Source organism: Balaenoptera physalus, assembly GCF_965194825.1.
Source record: "Balaenoptera physalus genome assembly, chromosome: 20".
NCBI classification, from domain to species: domain Eukaryota; kingdom Metazoa; phylum Chordata; class Mammalia; order Artiodactyla; family Balaenopteridae; genus Balaenoptera; species Balaenoptera physalus.
In genome coordinates this window covers 17,319,026-17,339,704 of record NC_138901.1, presented here as the reverse complement: position 1 = coordinate 17,339,704, position 20,679 = coordinate 17,319,026, and the positions used below count along the sequence as shown (strand labels likewise).

At 42.0% G+C, this 20,679-nt stretch overlaps 1 protein-coding gene and 1 pseudogene across 3 annotated transcripts in view; both read right to left on the bottom strand.

Moving 5' to 3' along the window:
- LOC309651046 (leucine-rich repeat-containing protein 37A3-like) overlaps nt 1-20,679 on the bottom strand; it is a 55,144-nt pseudogene that overhangs the window by 32,814 nt on the left and 1,651 nt on the right. The window contains exons 3-5 of the transcript XR_014268691.1: nt 17,896-18,018; nt 17,363-17,520; nt 16,274-16,373 (exon numbers count right to left, since the gene is read on the bottom strand). The product of XR_014268691.1 is annotated as a leucine-rich repeat-containing protein 37A3-like (transcript). The remainder of the gene's footprint in view (nt 1-16,273; nt 16,374-17,362; nt 17,521-17,895; nt 18,019-20,679) is intronic.
- On the bottom strand, nt 9,670-11,599 carry LOC309651059 (leucine-rich repeat-containing protein 37B-like). 2 transcript variants are annotated; one of them, XM_082443351.1, is made up of 2 exons: nt 10,533-11,599; nt 9,670-9,810 (listed from the first exon to the last, which is right to left on the bottom strand). In XM_082443351.1, exons 1-2 carry the CDS (start codon nt 11,047-11,049, stop codon nt 9,803-9,805), a joined length of 525 nt encoding a protein of 174 aa, XP_082299477.1. In that variant the 5' UTR covers nt 11,050-11,599; the 3' UTR covers nt 9,670-9,802. The 2 variants fall into 2 exon arrangements, with proteins under 2 accessions (XP_082299477.1, XP_082299476.1); XM_082443350.1 differs by lacking the exon at nt 9,670-9,810 and adding an exon at nt 10,056-10,191.

The window sequence follows — 20,679 nt, the reverse complement described above, 5'->3', positions numbered from 1 at the left end:
ATCAGTTGGAATAGTGCGGTAGGAGCAGCCTACAGCACACATCAACCCCACATCTTTCCCCCTTGATCCAGGCAGCAAAAGGTGTCTTCCTCTAGGCAGGAGCAATTGGTGTTAGAAAGGGGGCAAGGTCTCAGAACCCTGGAAGAAAGGTATGCACTCCCTGACTAGCCACCAGAAGGCACCTTCCACCTCTGCCTTATCCTCAGGGGAACCCATTGGGAGTAATAAGCCCCAACAGCTCATTTCACTTCTCCCCTAAAGCTGGGAAACAAACGCAGTAGAATCTCAACTACAAAGATGAATTACACTCAGGAAGGACCAAACAATGTGAGAAAGCCAACTCCATTAAGGACAGAAAACAAAAACAAACATAAGAGCTTATAGCCAATGAATCAGAGTTAACAAAGCACAAGAGGACCTTAGGATAGCACAATTATTACCCTCAGACAGATGTAAGCAGATAGTGCATCCATTAATCAACTCAAGAATATACAAATGAAAAGTGTTGGCAATAATAAAAAATCTCAGTACATGAGAAGCAGAAATGACAGTTAAAAAATAAATTAGGAAACTGAGAGATCCAGCCAATGACTTCTCCAGAATGCAGAATGAAGGGAGCAGGAAGGATTCACAGTCAAGCCTGACGCCTGGGTCTGCCAGAGGAATGTTAAGCCCTTTGCTTCCGCTGGTCTCACGATAAAGACTAGGAACATGCTGCGGGGAGGAGGGGGTGGTGTTTTGCACCTGTTTCTTATAGCTGATAAGCAGGAAGGCACATAGCCAGTATCCCAAGAGTGGAGTGAGGGAGTAGTAGAGAGAGTCAGTACAGAAGAAACTCTATAAGACGTCAGAGGTAGATTTCTCGTGCCTGGAAGAATCCCCTTCCTTGCAGGTGATATTAACAGTGGTACATCCTTCAGGAGCCTTGGGGATCTGAGCACAGGCTATGTTGCCTTGTGAAACTATTTCCACTGAGTTCTGCATTTAAAACCTTCTGCTTTTCACTCACAGTGTCTCTTGGTCACATATTTATATTAATTCCATCTCACAGCTTAATTCCAGCTCATAAATTAATTCTTTACTCATAGCTTATGAGAATTAAAATATTACTACCTGGAAACTCTGCAACTCAGTTATTAAGGTGGTTCATATTATACAGAATATAGTCACACACATTTTTAAAAGATCACTAAAACAAAAACACAAGAGACTTCAATTCCCACAAAGAACTCTTGGAGCCCTGAGCATGCTTCAAAGACCCTGACCTCAATTTGAAATTCACCATGTTAGAAGGAATCGCAGTGATTGTCAGAATACATGTTAGGGGGAATGGTCAACAGATGGTGCTAAGACTGATTGTTTTCTCACCTCTAAGTAGTGGTTTCACATTTCCATGGAAATGATCCAAAAAGAAAAAAACCAAATCAATATGTCCAACGACATTTATGGTAACCCTTTTCACACCTTCAAAGGTAGGAAAAAACTCTACCTCCCCATATCGCATAACCAAACTGCATGTATATACCATAAATGACATACAAACGTCACAGGAAATGATGGTATATGAAAAAAAGCTACACAAAAGTGGAACTCACATATACTGATTATAACTTTGAACGCTGACAAGGATTCAGGAAGTACAGCAAAGAGATGGGGCTGATCCTCCACTCTTTATGGCACTGTCTTCTCTGATTGGCTGATGCCCATACCAGACTGGTTAGAGTTTGAATATCATGGTAGGACAGGGGGTAACCAAACAGTATGTATTTCAAATTAATGGGGTTTCTTTCTGTGAAGTTGTTTGGATGACAGGATAGTAGAAATTTTAAAAATAACAACGGTAAATTCAGCCTAGAAGTAAAGTTTAGACTGAGAATGAGTCAGTCACCAAAAAATTACCCAAAAAGGAGCTTCAAATAAGCAATAACTCAATAACTGAAATAAAATACATTAATCTGTAGAACTCCAAATCTTCATTTTGACGGAGGAAAAAAATTTTAAACTATGGGGAATCAGAGTTAAAGCCAGATCTAAAACTTTCTCACACCATGAAAATATCAAAACCAGGCATGAAGTAACACTTAAGAAAGATCCATGTCTAACTTCTGACCAGGGTTCTGGTCTACGGCAATCTTCTGAATTTCACATTCATTCTTGATTCTGTATTATTGACAATTATCCTTCTCTCCACCTCTGTAACTTCTAGGAAATTGAGAGGGCTCAGGGTTTGTTTGTTTGATTGATTTAACTATATATGTAATGCAAACAATAGGCCTTTCTGGAACTGATTTACTCTGCTTCCCCTGCTTTCTTTCTCTCCAAAGTACTTAGCAATGCTTGAAATTATACCTATCTATTTATTATACTTATATACTTATTTTTATATACTTGTAAACCCCCTGAGAACTGGAATACTTGGGCTGTTTCATTCTTGGGCCTGTGACCCTAGCATGTAAAACAGTTCCTGGCATATAGTAGATACTCAAAAAATATTTATTGAATGAATTCAGAAAGTGACAAGTTATCAACTATCAGATACTTTTACTTAAAACAAATTATCCATTTATCGTCACTCATGAGGATAAGTACAGGAAAAGAAATGTCTTTCTTCTCCCCTACATTTGTGACTCAATCTTTTGAGATAAGAATCCTTTGAGAATTTCAGAAAAGCAATGGTTCTTTTCCCTAAAAAAACTGCACTTTCTTGAACACACGCAAAAGTGTGCATGCAATTTCGACTTGTGGATCATCCTTTTAGGGCAGAGGTCTGTGAATAGAGAGGACTGAATCCAGAGTGCCAAACTTGGATGGGAAATAAAATTACATCTCAGTTTTCACAAATCTCTAACTAAAATCAGCACTTCCTTCCATTATGAATGTAGGCAACAAACCACAGTAGATCAACAGTATAGTTAATTTGGTCCCCAATAGAAATCACAGGTCATTTCATATCACGTATATGCTGCAGATACCTCGAAATATCATTTATTCTCATCACTACCCTGGAGTTATAATATTTATTAGACCTACCACTATATCTTGTTATTTAATGTGTTAAGAGAAGCATATTTATTACTGTCTCACTAATTTTAAAAATATTCTGAAAACTATTTCAATACAGTTGGTTTCCTTTGTTTTCCTATATAGTTTGACTTATTATACATTATAAAACATTATCCCAAGAACATAAGCTTCTGTAGCTTGCCAAAGAGGTATACACGGGGGAGCAGGAGGTATAAAGAAATTCTGCTTTGGGGAAACACTGACCTCAAGTTAGGAACCTCTGCTTATAAGGTAGAAACCTCAAGCTGACTTAGAAATCTTCAAACCTTACCAGACTCATGTTATAGTGTATCGCCTCCCAAACACATGCTTTTTAAAAATTAATTTTTTAATTTCAATTTATTTTTTAAAAATATGTCATATAGGGCTTCCCTGGCGGCGCAGTGGTTGAGAATCTGCCTGCTAGTGCAGGGGACACGGGTTCGAGCCCTGGTCTGGGAAGATCCCACATGCCGCAGAGCAACTGGGCCCGTGAGCCACAACTACTGAGCCTGCGCGTCTGGAGCCTGTGCTCCGCAACAAGAGAGGCCGCGATAGTGAGAGGCCCGCGCACCGCGATGAAGAGTGGCCCCCGCTTGCCGCAACTGGAGAAAGCCCTCGCACAGAAACAAAGACCCAACACAGCCAAAAATAAATAAATTAAAATAAATTAAAAGAAAAATCACAGTTCGAGTACTTTAAAAAAAAAAAAAAGCAAAAAAAAAAAAAAAAAAGAAAATATGTCATATATACTCACATCTCAAAATTCCAAAAATATGTAGCACACAATTCAAACTTTTTCTCTTACCTCTGTCCCTCAGTCTACCACCCCCCTCCACTCCCAGAGGAAATTAAGTTATCTATTTCTTGTGCCAAATGACTTTCATTTTTCTTACAAGTTTGGGAAATAAAATCTCCAAGTTAGATACTATCACGGGAAATATAAACTACATATACTATTTACGAAATCTGTAAATTAAAACAAATTGCCTGGTTCTAGCATTTTTTTCCTTACCAATAAGATATCCGACTAAGGGGGCATCTCTTTAAGGGTGGTCATAATACCTGTTTTTAGATTGAATGTTATGTCTTTTATTATTAATTCAGAAGTCATTTATGACTTGTCTATTCAAATTGAACTAAGGATATGACCACAGACTGTCATGAAAAATTACTTTGAATGTTTTTTTCCAAAATCACTTATGGATCTAAACTGACTTTTTCTACAAATCAATAAAAAAAATAGTAACAGAAAAATGGGCAAAGGACAGACATTTCAGAGATGAAATACAAATGTTCAGTAAACATATAAAGATATTTAAGTTCACAAGTAATACGAAAAATTCAAATTCAGATGGGACCCCTTTTATTCACCCGTCAGATTAGCAAAAAAAAAAAAAAACAAAAAAAGGGAGACTATCCAGTGTTGGTAGGGTGTGGGGAAATGAATGTCATCACAGCAGGATGACTGGAGTATAAGCTGGCACAACTTTTTCGAAGGCAATTAAAATTTTATATCTAAATAGCCTTCACCCCAACAATCCCATTTCTAGATAACTATTCTATAGAAATAAATGACCAGGCTCACAAAAATGCATGTACAAGGATATTCATTGCAGCAATGCAAGTAACAAGACAACTGGACATAATCGAAACATCCTTCAATAGGGGCATTATTAAACTGTGATACATTCATACTATGGAATACTATGCAGGAGTTTAAATGAATGGGGTAACCCTCTATGTACTGGGAAGGAAAGAAATCAAAGACATATCATGAAATGAAGGAATCAAGTTGCAGGATGTTACTTACGTAAAAAAAGGTAAGAAAAACACACAAACCTATTTTGCTATCTGTAAGTATGTATGTACTCAAACGTATGGAAAAGAGTCTGCAAGGATTAATACTAAACTCAAAGTAGTGGGTGGGGGATTAGGGCACAAGGAGGGTTTTCACTATACCTGTTATTTCATTGTTATCTATTGAGAATATAATCATGTATTACTTGTATAATGGAAAGTAAGTTTAAATTGTCTCTTACTGATTTTAAAGAGGTCCTGCCAAATTTAATTTTTAAAATAAACACAGAATTTCAATCATCAGGTTGCTTTGGGATATGGAAGGGGAAATACCTTTTCTCACAGGTATTGACCTCAAAATTCTGGACCAAGAAGGATCTTACAATGCAGTTAACTTTTTGTATTCATATTTGGGGAGAGTATACTCACAGCTTCTCAGTCCAGCGGTATGCCTTCCGTATACTTTCATCAATGTAAGAAATAGAGTTTCCTTGGAAATTTCTGTGAAGAAACACAGTTCATATCCTTGAATAGGTAGGAAAAGAATGTAGAGAATAAGGAAAAGAATCATGGCCACCGTGTGGGGAATATTCAAATGCAGAAAAGACCAGCTTTCTAATTCCCACAGCTTATCAGCTTCCCGGTGTGCACAATTAATAAAAACATACTGTGAGGCCACTGGCACAAACAATGAGGCATCTCCTCAGAACCTGAACTTCCTATCTGTCCAATTTCTTGGATACATAATGCCAATTACTTTTTTTCCAAAATCACTTATGTGTCTAAAATGACTCCTACAAATCAATGAGAAAAATGGCAAACATTTATCAATATCAGCAAGTGAATATAAAGAAATCCTATGCTAGGCAACACCAAAGCTTTGGCTCACTGCCCTCAGAATCTGTCCAGGTGTTAGAAGGATACGGGCAATTAGAAATTAGAGGGACTAATACGAAAATATCTCTTAAGCATATTGCATAGGGAAAAGCACGAGTTACTGAGCAAGGAGTAAAGTTATTACCTCATTAGGGGAACAAAATGCAAAGGAAAGAGCTCGGAAGGAAGGACACACATCAAAACAGTAACAGGAGTTACCTTATTGGTGGTAGGGAAGGTGGGGTGGAATTTTCACATTTTATCCTATATACTTCTGTGACATTTCTTTTTTTAAACAGTGAGAATGTATCCATGAATTAGACATGTTTAAGAGAAGCTGTTAAACGCCTGAGGTTCAGTTTGAACCACTAACTCAGTGGATGACTTTGAATCTTTAGCTTTAGCTTTGTCCTCTTCCCTCAGCAACAATGTAACTGTTCAGTTAATATGCACATTTTTCACGCGAGTCAGAAATAAGTCAAAACGGATACCTGTCTGCCCGTCTGCCTGAGGGACATTTCCACTCAAACAGAGCCTTCTGGTTGCTTTATGCTCACCAATAAAAGATGCCTAAGACTGAACTCATCTCCCTCAAACTGACTCTGCTTGCCAACTGCTGGATTTCCACCTGTTATACCACCATCATTCTGCCCATCAACACATGTGATTTGTCTCTTTCCTGTACTACAATCCCCCAACTCTAGTCAATTACTACATCTTGTCAGTTTTTCCTCTGTAGTACTCTCAGGATTTTCTTTCTACTTCCATCACAACCACTCTAATTTGGCCCCTTCTCACTTTACTCCTAGATTTTGCTAAAGCATTCTATTTGGACTCCCTGAATCAATCGTTCCTCTCTAGATCGCTCTACATATGAAATCTAAAATCAGCCTCTTGTTTTAATCATTTGTCTCTCTTGCTTGAAAACTTGCATGGCTCCCCATATCTCAGAGCGTAACTTTCAAACCCCCATTGCCGATAGCCAAGGTTTTTCATAATCCTATCTTTCATTGTTGCCTAACCCAATTCTTTACAGCCAGACTAATCTATTAAATTCTGATCATCCCTGCAGTCACACCTTTGCCTAGACTGTACTGTCTATTATTTTTCTGACAAATCACAGCCAATCTTTAAGTCCCAGCTAAAGATTTAGCTTATCCATGCTGCATTCCGTGACCTCCACACCCCTGTGATTACAGGTTCTGGTGAATTACAGCACCTATCTGTATTTCTCTGAATACTTAATTATATATTACCTCCCTTTTAAGGCATATCCCCTTTCTCCCCACTTGTCACTGTCATGTTCTGGAGACAATGCCATAGACTTCTGTGGCTCCCACAGTACTTAGCCCTGGGTTGGGCACAAAATGGGTGCTACATATAGAAAGCCAGGGGACAAAGATGAGTTCTAGATAGAACTGAGGGGTTGAATAATAATAATAGCTAACACTAAAATATATGCTAGGCACTGATAGAAGACCTTTACCTATATTAACTCATCTAAATCTCCCAATGAGATTGGAGTCATGGGGAGATTTAGGAGTCATAGGAGTCATCCTATGAGAGGATGACTACCATAATCCCCATTGTACAGATGAGGAAATTGAGTCATACAGCTAATAAATGACAGACCTGGGTTCAAACCCAGGTAGTCTGGCTCCGGAATCTCTACTCTTAACCACTTTGTTGTATTACCACCAATGAGATGGGGAGAGGGACATGTCGCTGTAAAGAGGATGGAGCAAAGAGGGGAGAAGAGTAGATGTTAAGGAATTAAAGAATGGGGTAAAAAAATGGAGAAGGAAAAAATAAGGGCAATTAAAAGTAAAAGACTGGAGGAGAGGGAAAAATAGTAAGAAGGAGAATGAAGACAAGGAATCATTGACAAACAAAAGGTGGAAACAGAAAGTCAGTCAATGTGGGCTGGGGAGATAAGGAGGACCCAGGAAGACCTGAAGAAAGGCTGCCATGTCAGGCAGGAGGCAGAGAACAAATGAGGAAAGGCGATTCTTACATGATGGTGAAGGTGCCGTTGTAGGCGTTAGGCTCTGGCTCAGGCACTCTGTGGAGCTTCTGCTTTGGGCTGAGACCAACACACGACAGTGTCTCATTTTTGCAGGTACAGAGCTCACATATGCTGATGTTTGTGGTGGCATTCTGTTCTGGCTGCTTCTTTTCTGGGGTATATTTTACACCAGGAAGACCAGTGGGTACCGAATACTGAGTCAAAGGAACTGTCTCAGATGGCCTTGGTTGCTGAGATGTGTTAACTCCCAGGTCCCCAGGTGGAACTGTGACTTGAGTCAGGTTTGGCTGTGCAAGTGTCACCTCAGGGTGTTTTGGAGGGGGAGCTGTAGTCTGCTGCAGGGCTGTAGAATGTTCAGACTCTGTAGTAGGTTCTGGAGTTGTGGTAAGCCCCTGGTCTAAAGGTTGAACTCTGACACTGGGTGATGTTGGAGGCTCAGTGTGATCCTGATCTGGTGCTGGAACTATTGGGTTCTGATATACTGGAGGCTGAGCTACAAAAACCTCCTTAGGTGGTTCTGGAGGCTGGGTTAAGGTCTCCTGCATGGTTGGAGAAGGTTCATCCTCCTTAGTGGGTTCGGGCCTTATGGTCAGTTCAAGGTCCAAAGGTTGAATTGTGACCTCAGTCAAGGTTGGATGCTGAGCCTGAACATGCTCTGGATTTGGAAATGTCACCTCGGGGTATGTTGGTTGAGTTGGGGCTCCCTGCTGAACTGGAAAAGGTTCAACATTTTCAGTGGGGGTTGGATGCTGATCTGAAACCTCTTGCTGGACTGACAAAGGTTCCAACTGCTCAGGGGACACTGTAGACTGAGCCGAGGTTTCTTGTTGGGGTGGAGAAGTTTCAACCTCATTAGTGAACGCTGGAGTTACGATAAGTGCAAGACCCACAGGTTTAACAGTGACATCGGGCCGCTGCAGAAGCTGAGCTTGATCCTGACCTAGAGGAGAAACTGTTGTCACATGATGCTCCGGAGAGAAAACTACAGTCACATTAGAGAGCTCTGGAGACTGAGTTGGAGAGGATTCAACCTCACCAGGAGACTGTGGATGCTGAGCTCTGGCTTCCTGCTGAGGTGGAGAAGGTACAACCTCAGGAGCCTGTGGATGCTGATCTGGAGTCTCCTGCTGGGTTGTGGCAGGTGTAACTTCTTCTCCAGGATGCTCTGGATACTGAGCTGGGGTCTCCTCTTGTACTGAAGGTTTGTTATGTGGACCGGCTTCTGGAGATTGGGCTGAAGCCTCCTGTTGAACTGGCAAAGGTTCAAGCTCCTCAGGTGGCTGTGAAGGCAGCGTGGGGGCCTCATGCTGGGTTGTAGAAAATTCTGCATTAGTAAGGGGCACTGAGGCCTGAGCTGAAGGCTTCTGCTGATTTGGAGAAGGCCCCACCTCTGGCGTGGGTTCTTTTGTTATGGTAAGCTCCACATCTGCAGGTTTGACAGCGACACTGGATAAGTTTGAATGCTCAGCATGATGGTGACTTGGAGGTGAAACTGTCATTTCGAGATGCTCTGGAGGTTGAGCTGGCTGTTCCTGTTGAGTTGGAGAAGGTTCCACCTCCCCTGAAGAAGGCTCTGGAGGCGGAGCTGGTTGCTCCCGCTCACGTGAAGGCTCAACCTCTCCAGGAGGCTCTGGAGGCTTAGCTAAGGTCTCTTGTTGGGTTGGAGAAGATTCTCTCTCCTCAGGATGCTCAAGAGGTGGAGCCAGGGCCTCCTGCTGAGCTGTAGGAAGTTCAGCTTCCGTAGTGGGCTCTGGAGTGATGGTAAGTTCCAAATCCAGAGGTTGAAGTGTAACACTGGGCAAGTTTGAATGAGCGTGACGCTGAACGCCAGGTAGAGATGCTACCTCATCACTCACTGGAATTTGAAGTACATACTCAGTAGGGAACCCTGGAGTCTCAGTTGGGGCCTCTTGATGGAGTAGAGAAGGTTCAACCTCCTCAGGGAGCTCTGGAGGCTGAGATGGGGCCCGCTGCTGGACTGGCGGAGGTTCAACCTCCTCAGGGCTCTCTGGAGGCTGAGATGGCGTCTCCTGCTGGACTGGAGAAGGTTCAAACTCGTTAGTGACCTGTGGAGTTATGGTAAGTGCCAGACCCAGAGGTTTAACAGTGACATGGTACAAATTTGACTGCTGAGCTTCATTTACCCCATGATGTGCTACTGGTTGAACTACAACCTCCTTAAGTGTCTCCAAAGGCTGGGCTAGGGCCTCCTGAGGACTTGAAGTTTCTAGTTCCTCAGGGGCCTCTGAAGGCTGAGATCGAGCCTCCTGATGAAGTGGAGGTGGTTCCACCTCTTCAGTGGGCTCTGGATGCTGAGCCTGGGCCTCTGCCTGGGGTGAAAAAGATTCAACCTCCTCAGGGGTCTGTGGATGCTGAGCAGGGGCCTCTTGCTGGGGTAAAGATTCAGCCTCCTCAGTTAGCTCTGGATGACGAGCTTGGGCCTCCTGCTGGGATGGGGAAATTTCAGCTTCCTCAGGGGGCTCTGGAGGTTCATCTGGGCTCCCCAGAAAATCTGTAGGTAGCCTCTCCTCAGGATAAAAGGCATCCATACTGGGATCTAAATAATCACCCTGCAACTGTTGTTCTAGACCCTGAATTTTTTCTTCAAATTGGCCTGTAGTTCCAACAAATTTGGCAAGCCGTTGATGCTGAACTAGATCGTTCTTCAGGTTTGGGGGTGAAACAATAAACTTCACTGGTTTTGAGCTCTTACTACCTAGATGTGGAACAAGTATTTTAAATGACTGGTGACCTTCAGCCTGATCTGGACCTACGTTTTTACTCTTACTTTTGTGTCGAGAAGGCAGAACCAAGGCCTGATTCTGATTCCAATCCAGCACTGGAACTTCCTCTGGGAGCTTTTGATGTTGGGTTTGCTTGTTATTCAGATCCTGATGTGGAACAGCAAACTGATCTGGCCCTGTAGGCAGCTCTCCAACCGAATCCGTGTCCGGGTATGGAACCTCAGTCTCAGTCAACTCCTGATGAGGCGGGGCCAACATCTGGACTGGAGACGAGGACGTCAAATAATTAAAGCGCCCGGCTTCTGCCAGGGGTGTAAGGGCATGGGGCAATTTGGGAGGGGGGTCTGAGGCGTATGAAGACCAAGCCTCGGTCAGCCGCGCGGGGTTGGGTGTCACCTGGACGGGGTCCAGGGCCCACTCCGGAGGCTGAACTGCCAGGACTACTAGCCACAGTTGTTGCCACGTGAGGAAGAGCCGTGGCAACCAAAGGCGCAGCCGGGACATAACACGCGGCGGCTCCCAGGCGCAGTGACCCAGGCCACTGAGGAGCTGGAGCCACATCCTGCGTCCGAGCTGAACCGCTATGCCAGCGCCAACGCGAGGGCTCACGTCAGCAACCGCGTGCCCCTCCCCCGCCTAACGTCCCACCCGTTATTTATGACGTGTTTAGTTCCGCCACCACCATTATTAGGTTCGTGGGGAGATCCAATGCGCGCCACCAGAGTGGGCCTTTTTCCCAGAGTCCCCAGGGCGCAAGCCATTCTTCCCCTTGCAAAAGCGACAATTACCTCCTGCCGGGCCCTCTTCCCAAGCCCTCCCTGCCCTCCCTGGCCCCAAACAAGGAGGCGGGATTTGGGCTGCAGACCCGAGTGGCCCCAAACTCCAGCGGCCCAGGGGTGGCGGGGGGTTGGGAAGGATGCAGAGCTTCCCAAGGAAACCACAGGACCTGGCATTCTGGGAAATTCAAAAGTGCTAGTCCAGTTCTGGCAATGTGAACTCTTCCTCCTCAAAGCTCAAGTCTGAGAGGCATTCTTCCCCCCTTTGGCCACACGGCTGACAAGAAAAGTAGCTGACCTGCAAAATGAGCACCAGTTAGGGTGGCGGGAGGGGAACACACCTTACAGTTATTCTAAAATGTTGCCATTTCCTCCAAACTCTCAGTATTCACGTCTCATTATTAATTCACCACTCTATTAATTAGCCGTTACCACTGAATCAGTGATGACTCCAGAACTTCTGTAGGAGGGGTTTGGGGCAGGTGAGCAATTCATTCTGGGAAAGAGAGTCTAAAACCAAGTGAACGGCCCTTTACATTAGCATGGGAAAACTTCCCCCATCCCACCTTGTCTCAACAGAGCCATTAATCTAGAAAAAACTACAGTGTCACTTTTCAGAGGTCTACCCTGTGTGCACACACGGAGAAGACACTTAGAATGTTAACAGTCAGCATGTTAAGTAATTTTCTTGAAATACTCTAACTAGCACCCAGTTTACTTTCTTCACAGTCCTTTTCATAATCTATTTAATTTTAGTCCTTTTTAATTGTCTGGTACACCTTTAACACCTAAACCCCAAGAGAGAAGGAGCTTCATCTCATTTCCAGTGCCTAGCACATAATGGTTTCTAAATGGAACTGATTCCAAGATTGGCCTCATTTAGGAATGGATCTGTTGTTATAATCAGGTTTCCGAAATCTTTAGTATCAATACGGAATCCTTTCCTCTCACATTTCACAGGAAGTTAGACTTCTTAAAGCCCAAACGTGGATATGTTTGAAGTTTCCTTGACTGATTTAAATTGAATTAAATTAATTATTTTGTACAGGAAAAACTTTCAAAATTTTTACATTTTTCAGAACATAACCACCTTTTCTTTCTCTACTTTCTTCCCTTCAAAACAAACTTTGCAACATTGGGGTGAGTTAAGTAATCAGAAATCTAGCCCCAAATTAAGCTCTCAATGACATGAAACACATTTTTTGCTCCCTTTTAATAAAAATCCTATATGCAGTACATTAATGTTTTCTTTTAGCAATTACATTGACAACTTAATCCCTAATTCGAGGCATCCATATAATTGATTTACAGAAAGGTTCTTCTGCAAAACATTTAACACAAGATATATATGAGATGCTGAGATCTGGGTAATATACCTTACTTGAAAGGCATGAATAGTTTTTAAACACTGTAGCATAATCACACTTAAGGCCATAGTTACTTTGTTCCCAAATCCCTGCAATTCTATTTGAGGGGAGTTCTAAAAGGCCTGTGTCTTCTCCTGTGTCCACAACTGTAGACGTACACTGATGGCCCTCAATCCTGCTCTCCAAACTTCAAATAAGGGGCCAGAGACAAGGCTCGGGACTTGGAGAAGTCCTAGAAATTCCCTGCCTCAAAAGCAGTTTCAGAGTTTCACATTTTCCGAAGGATGACAGAGCTGAGTAGACATGCCAAAGTCTTCCAAATCCTGCTGGTTGTTTTGAATTACGGCTACACTGGCTGTGTACCCCTTGAGTTTTTATCTCCACATACTTGAATTAAATCCTGTAGTTCCTCTTCGGTTCTAGCATCATCTGTGACCTCTTCACAGGGTCTATATGCCACAGCTATTTTACCACTTTCTGAAATAAAGTTAACAAGGATCAATTCAGAAGTTTTCTTGTTCTAAAACTTCCTGTATACAATGGTAGCACCCAATAACTAGACATTCTTTTGATTTCTAAAAGCAGAAAATAAGAGCATTTTCCTAGAAGTTCCCTCATCTGACACTTCAGTTTTTATCATAATTATTTGTGAAAAAATATATAAGAAGTGTCAACTTTGGTTCAAAAACCTTTATGATCTTAGAAATAAGAACTAAGGAATAATGACAAAGGAATGAAAAGCTGTGGAAACAAAAATGTTCAATCACAATACAAGTAAATAGGAAGGCATTAGGTGGGGGTCAAAGTGAGTTCAAACCTGGGATAGATACCACTGGACTATAATAGATACTTCATATTAGAAGCAAGGCAAGTGCCTACTCCTTGGGACCAAAATTCTACCAGATACAATGAACAAAGCTTTGGAGACACAGACAGACAGAGAGAGCATTTGAACACTCTACTGGCAGAAACTGGCCCATGTGCCTTTTGGACAATACAGCTTTCCTCAAGGCAAGCTAGAGCCACCAGGCTTTTTGGTCCAAGGAGTTTTGAGTACATATAAGGAATACCTTTGCATATTAGGGACAAACAACCCAGACATTTAGTTTGGTTCTTAAAGGTTGTTACCCAGAGTTGACAGCTGATGGAGATTCTGCCTGATGACCAGGGAAGTCAAACTTCACTGGAAGGACTGCCCAGCCTGGAAGGCCAAGACCAATCCAGGGTCAACTCTTACAAGCAAATAAGGTCTCTGACAACTTAGCTAGGATTTCTCAGTCTCTACGCCTGCAGGGCTGTGAAGCAGGGGAGCAATTCTGTTCCGGGAATCTACTAATCATAGAGTTTCCTTTGGGCACAGCCTGTCACATTCTCACCGCTGTATAACTCGATAGGGAACACAATCAACGCTATTCAGTAGCATGACCACTTTCAAGGCTCACAAAAACGTAGCCGATTATTATATAAGAATTTTTTACAGAACTAGAACAAAAAATCTTAAAATCTGCATGGAGACACGAAAGACCCCGAATAGCCAAAGCAGTCTTGAGGGAAAAAATTGGAGCTGGAGGAATCAGACTCCCTGACTTCAGACTATACTACAAAGCTACAGTAATCAAGACAATATGGTACTGGCACAAAAACAGAAACATAGATCAATGGAACAAGATAGAAAGCCCAGAGATTAATCCACGCACCTATGGTCAACTAATCTATGACAAAGGAGGCAAAGATATACAATGGAGAAAAGACAGTCTCTTCAATAAGTGGTGCTGGGAAAACTGGACAGCTACATGTAAAAGAATGAAATTAGAATACTCCCTAACACCAAACACAAAAATAAACTCAAAATGGATTAGAGACCTAAATATAAGACTGGACACTATAAAACCCTTAGAGGAAAACATAGGAAGAACACTCTTTGACATAAATCACAGCAAGATCTTTTTTGATCCACCTCCTAGAGTAATGGAAATAAAAACAAAAATAAACAAGTGGGACCTAATGAAACTTCAAAGCTTTTGCACAGCAAAGGAAACCATAAACAAGACGAAAAGACAACCCTCAGAATGGGAGAAAATATTTGCAAATGAATCAACGGACAAAGGATTAATCTCCAAAATATATAAACAGCTCATTCAGCTCAATATTAAAGAAACAAACACCCCAATCCAAAAATGGGCAGAAGACCTAAACAGACATTTCTCCAAAGAAGACATACAGACGGCCACGAAGCACATGAAAAGATGCTCAACATCACTAATTAGTAGAGAAATGAAAATCAAAACTACAATGAGGTATCACCTCACTCCTGTTAGAATGGGCATCATCAGAAAATCTACAAACAACAAATGCTGGAGAGGGTGTGGAGAAAAGGGAACCCTCTTGCACTGTTGGTGGGAATGTAAATTGATACAGCCACTATGGAGAACAATATGGAGGTTCCTTAAAAAACTAAAAATAGAATTACCATATGCCCCAGCAATCCCACTACTGGGCATATACCCAGAGAAAACCGTAATTCAAAAAGACACATGCACCCGAATGTTCATTGCAGCACTATTTACAATAGCCAGGTCATGGAAGCAACCTAAATGCCCATCAACAGACGAATGGATAAAGAAGTTGTGGTACATATATACAATGGAATATTACTCAGCCATAAAAAGGAACGAAATTGAGTCATTTGTTGAGACGTGGATGGATCTAGAGACTGTCATACAGAGTGAAGTAAGTCAGAAAGAGAAAAACAAATATCGTATATTAATGCATGTATGTGGAACCTAGAAAAATGGTACAGATGAGCCAGTTTGCAGGGCAGAAGTTGAGACACAGATGTAGAGAATGGACATATGGACACCAAGGGGGGAAACCTGCGGTGGGGTGGGGACGGTGGTGTGCTGAATTGGGCGATTGGGATTGACATGTAGACACTGATGTGTATAAAATTGATGCCTAAAAAAAAAAAAAAAAAAAGAATCATATTCACCCAATATATCAGAAATGAAAACTGAAATTAAATTGATTCCAAAAACATAATCTAATAAACTCTTCAACAAGAAAACAACAACGATAATAATAATAGTCAATATATTTTGTCTGCTTACTATGTTTCAGGCATAGTTCTAAGCTTTTTACATTCATCATCTCATTTACTCTTACAATATCCCCCATTAGGTGATAAGCTGAATTACTAACCCTATTTGCAGATAAAGAAATTGCAGCTTAGAGATATTAAATACCTTCAAATGTCTCTGGCTAGAAAAACCTAAAATTGCAACAACAACAACAACAACAAAATCTAAGAGACACAGTTAGGACTCAAACACAGGTGTCCAAGGCTTATAACTGCACTATTCTGTATGATAAGCAAGCAATTGAGGAAGAACGGGACCAAACACTTCCTGTATGAACTGAGGCAAGTCATTCTACATCTCAACACTGGGGACAATAATAGTTGCTGTCGTTTTTCTCATAAATGCCACAAAGAACAAATTTAAGACTGCTGCTGTGAAAGCATCTGGTGAGTGAAAGAATATGTAATGTTTTAGATAACCATTACTTTCATCCAATTAACTTTGCAAATAAGTTTCTTTGCTCACTGAAACTGAAGCACTTCAAGAACAGTCAAAAAGGTCTTACCTAAAACCACAATCAGCAGTTTCTGGAATGCATCTGTCATAGCCTTCTGAATAGCAAGCTTCTGGGTTACCTTCCTTTTCATAAGGAATGATAATGACCCTAAATCCAACCAAAACAGATGAATTTAAAATGCCTATCATCTGAATAACTGATTTCTAGGTTATATGTTTAAAACTAAAAAAGCATCTGTGATTCTTAGCTCACTACCTTAGTGATTAAGGGCAGGCACAACACTGGGGTACAGCTGAATGTCTCTGTTGTAGGTATACCCTGGCATGGCACAGTTTCACTGCTCAGATCTATTCTGGAAGTTCCTAAAATACTAACTAGACGGGAAATGCAAACCAAGAACGTGGCACAAATCTCATATTACTCACAGATTTCAAATGGACAAGCTGAGGCTACACTGCTACAGACCCTGCTCTCCTGTGCGTAAAGGGCTGGATTCGTACAGGGAGATAGATTTGGTGGTGGTGCAGATGATCTGGCCTCTCCTCAACCATCACCCACTCAGGTGGATGGTGGAGCCTCCTCTACTCCATTCGCTAACAGCCCTGCCTCTGACTTAAAACCCTAAGCCCAAGTGCCATGGATTGTAGGAAAAAACTCAGTACCAATCGGAATCCCCTTTCTAGGGATCTACATTTACTTTTTCCGCTCAGGCCCTTCTATAGGAGGCAAAGGACTGAACATTTACACAAGAGTTTATTTCAATCTTTAGACAATGATTTTGTTGGGATAACTGAAGGCCAGAAGACATCTGTATTTGAAGGACTATTTTAGCACAAAACAAATTATTAACCAAAAACAAAAAACAAAAACAAAAACTAACTAATTTTCCCTCCTCCTAAGCTTCTTGGCAGGCAGTCAGTTCTAAAATTCTAAAGTTTCAGGTGCTGTCAGGTATCGCCTAAGATAAAAACCTATATTGTCAGGCAGAAAAATTCTGCCCAGGGCTTTAGTTGCTTAGAAAAGGTGATGATGTATGTGAAAAGTTGAGTTTCAGAAAGAAAGGAAAAAAGAGCAATCCCACTCCCTCACCTCCCCACACACACACATACTGGAAAACAGACCTTCCTCCAACTTATCCAAAGGTTCCTTCCTCAGCCATGCCAACTCCAGGACTCCTGCACTCGTGGGAGGGCAACACCACCTCTGAAGCACAGAAGAACTTCAGGCTACTGCTTCTGAAGTGGTGTCACAATATCTTCATTTTCCCTTTCTTCAAGGTTAGAAAGATCCTGAAGCTGTTAGGATTTTGAATGAAAGGCTAGACTTCCAAATCTTCTGTTGTTAGAAATTAAAACTAAACTCCAGCAATCCCAGGTAATAGTTGAGGTATGCTATAGCCTCAAAATCAAGTGAGACTTGCAAATGAATGACTAGATATGGACAACTCTTTTTTATTATATACCATACAAATACTGGAGAAAATTATGGACACCACCATCCAAGTCATTGAGATTATCACTAATTCTAGGTGGCAGGCCAATGCTCAGATACTTCCGTGTGGAAGCCTCTCACATCTCCTCCCCATAGCCCTGTTCCATTCTTCTCTCTAAAGTCTAGGAGTTCAATGTTGAAAGGAGTCTGGTTAGTCAAAGAAAATCTACAGAGTTTACCTTGATGATCCTTTTTGACCACCCATTGAAACCAAAGTAGTAATTTGCCAATTCTTGGCATCTGGAGCTGTTTGGGGCAAGCGTATTATGTTGAACCGCCTTATGTCTGGTGCCGAGACGAACCTGAAGACATAAAAGACCTAAAAATATCACAACCCTACATAGAGACTTATTTTGGATATACCTGAGATTTATCAATACCAATTTCATAGAGTGGTTGCGAAGATTAAGTAGGACATTTTAAGCAATGAATTCACAGTGAGCCCTAAATAAATGTTATTTATTATTTTTAAGTCAGTACTTTTCTGCATCATTTCCAGGGCCCCTGATTAACCGGAAGGTTCCCTGACCTCTGGTGGTGAAAGTGATGATGAAAGCAAGCAAGGAAGCCCAGCAGAAGCCTGTTATGGGGCTGGGGGTAAGCAAAGGAAGTGAACTGTTTTAGTCGTCTCATCCTGTAGCTCCTGCTTGAGAATATGACCTGAAGAGGAGATAAGATGGACCTGCCACTGAATTAGGACCTTAATCTGTAGCAACCCCTCCCCAAGTTACTAACCCCTGTTAGAAGAGGGAATACGTATACCTCGATAAATGTAAATAAAGCAACCAAAAGAATTAGAGGTTCATCTGCATTAACAAGCTTCCTTGAGAGTGCAAATATTTCCAGTCTTAACTCTCTAAATAACTTACATATTACTGTGGAGTTTTTACATCACTAGTTCTTTCTTAAATGTCTATTTCCATTTTGAACAGGGTGCAGTATGTAACTATAGTCATAAACATTCAAATAATACAAATAAAGTCAAAGCATTGTTAATTCTTTATTGATGTGTTTGTGCATCTTCCTCTGTCACTAGTTTATGAGCTCCTTAAGTGCTTGAAGGAACCATATATTATTCTTTCCTTGTTACCAGAAACAAGCATACATCTTGGCACATAATAGAGGAGGGATGGTCTGTTGACTGAGTGAATGAATGAGTACATAAGAAAATGAAATTACTTTCTCCAACTGAAGCTGCCTGCTGGGAAGGAGAAATGAAGACTAATTTTTAAATGCTGAGTGTCGCAACGTTTAAAACAGGGAAGCTAGGCCCTGTATGGTGAGTCATAATGGAGCTGTCCTGGACAATTAGGAAGCTTCAGAAGGGCTCTGAGCCCCTGGGTAGTAGAGACAGTTGACATCTGGGATAACCTTGCCACAGTTCTTGCTGGCAAACATTTCCCTTCGTGCTACTGAGAAAAACTCAGATACATTAGGCCTTTCCTTCATTTTATTTGAAGATGTTATTCTCTTGTCTGTATTTATAAAAAAAAAACAGGGGAAAAAAGATAAGAAGTATATATACCTGCTAATGAATGAAAGAAGACATAATTGGAACTTCCCTGCTGGTGCAGTGGTTAAGACTCCGTGCTCCCAATGCAGGGGGCCCGGGTTCGATCCCCGGTCAGGGAACTAGGTCTCACGTGCATGCTGCAACTAAGAGTTTGCACGCCACAGTTAAGGAGCCTGCGAGCCACAACTAAAGGAGCCTGCCTGCTGCAACTGGGGAGCCCACGTGCCACAACTGGGGAGCCCTTGAGCCGCAACTAAGGAGCATGCCTGCTGCAACTAAGACCCGGTGCAACCAAATAAATAAATAAATAAAATTTAAAGAGAACGCATAATTAAAGTAGGTAACAATTTCGGGGGTGTGGGTAGTAAACTAAGGCTCTGCATTAAATAAAGAAATCGAATACGAATGCCCTTTCCTCTCAAGTCTACAGTGACTTGTAGAACATTTTCCTCATTACTCTACCAGTGACGGGCTTTATGCTGTGACAATCTCAGAACCTAAGCTTATGGAATGGTCTTAATGTCCAATATAAGAAAAGAACTCATTACTCACAACTGATACCAAGTAACTGTTTCATAATCTTTCCCGGACCATCCGTAATATCTGAGGGGTTATGTGAAATGGTCGCAGGGTCCGCAAATTAAAGAATGTCTGACACGAAATCATTTCAATCCCAGGGAGTACAGCCGGGATTGAAGAGGGTGTTAAACAGGGTACAGAAGTGGGAGGTAGTGTACCTGGAGTCACATCTGAGGAGAGTTCTCAGATTCAATAAAGGTGAAATCAGTGAGTAAAGAAATAGGGGTGAGAATAGGCAGCAAGGTCAGTAGGAAGTAGCCAGAGCAAGAAGCCAATCAGAGAAGACACACAATTATAAAGTGAAAGGTCTGGGAAATCGAAGCCTCACTCACTTATTCAGAGGCATTGAAAAGGTCCTTGAAAAAGGAATGGTGGCTGAATGGAGGCACATAATGAAATGTTAATTCTGGGGAAGTAAAATTGGATGGCATGTTAATATGGAACAAGGTTTCTACAATGCATTAAAGAATATTTTAACCATCTTCTGGAATCTGAAGGGAGTTCTGAATAGGCAATTTGAGAGTGATGATGATGATGAAGCCTCCTTTATGTTACATCTGACAAAAGTTTGTCAAGCTCGGGACTTCCCTGGTGGGACAGTGGTTAAGAGTCCGCCTGCCAATGCAGGGGACACGGGTTCGATCCCTGGTCCGGGAAGATCCCACATGCCGCAGAGCAACTAAGCCCGTGTGCCACAACTACTGAGCCTGTGCTCTAGAGCCCGTGAGCCACAACTACTGAAGCCCGCGTGCCTAGAACCCGTGCTCCGCAACAAGAGAAGCCATCGCGATGAGAAGCCCACGCACCGCAACGAAGAGCAACCCCCGCTCGCCGCAACTAGACAAAGCCGGCGCGCAGCAACAAGAACCAA

Excerpts from the sequence above, each read along its gene's own strand:
- LOC309651059 (XM_082443350.1), bottom strand. The coding sequence starts at position 11,049 with ATGTGGCTCCAGCTCCTCAGTGGCCTGGGTCACTGCGCCTGGGAGCCG. Across the intron at positions 10,192-10,532 it reads TCTGCCTTCTCGACACAAAA|CAGGAGGCCCAAGCTCGTCA; the intron begins GTAAGAGTAAAA and ends TCCCCATCCCAG.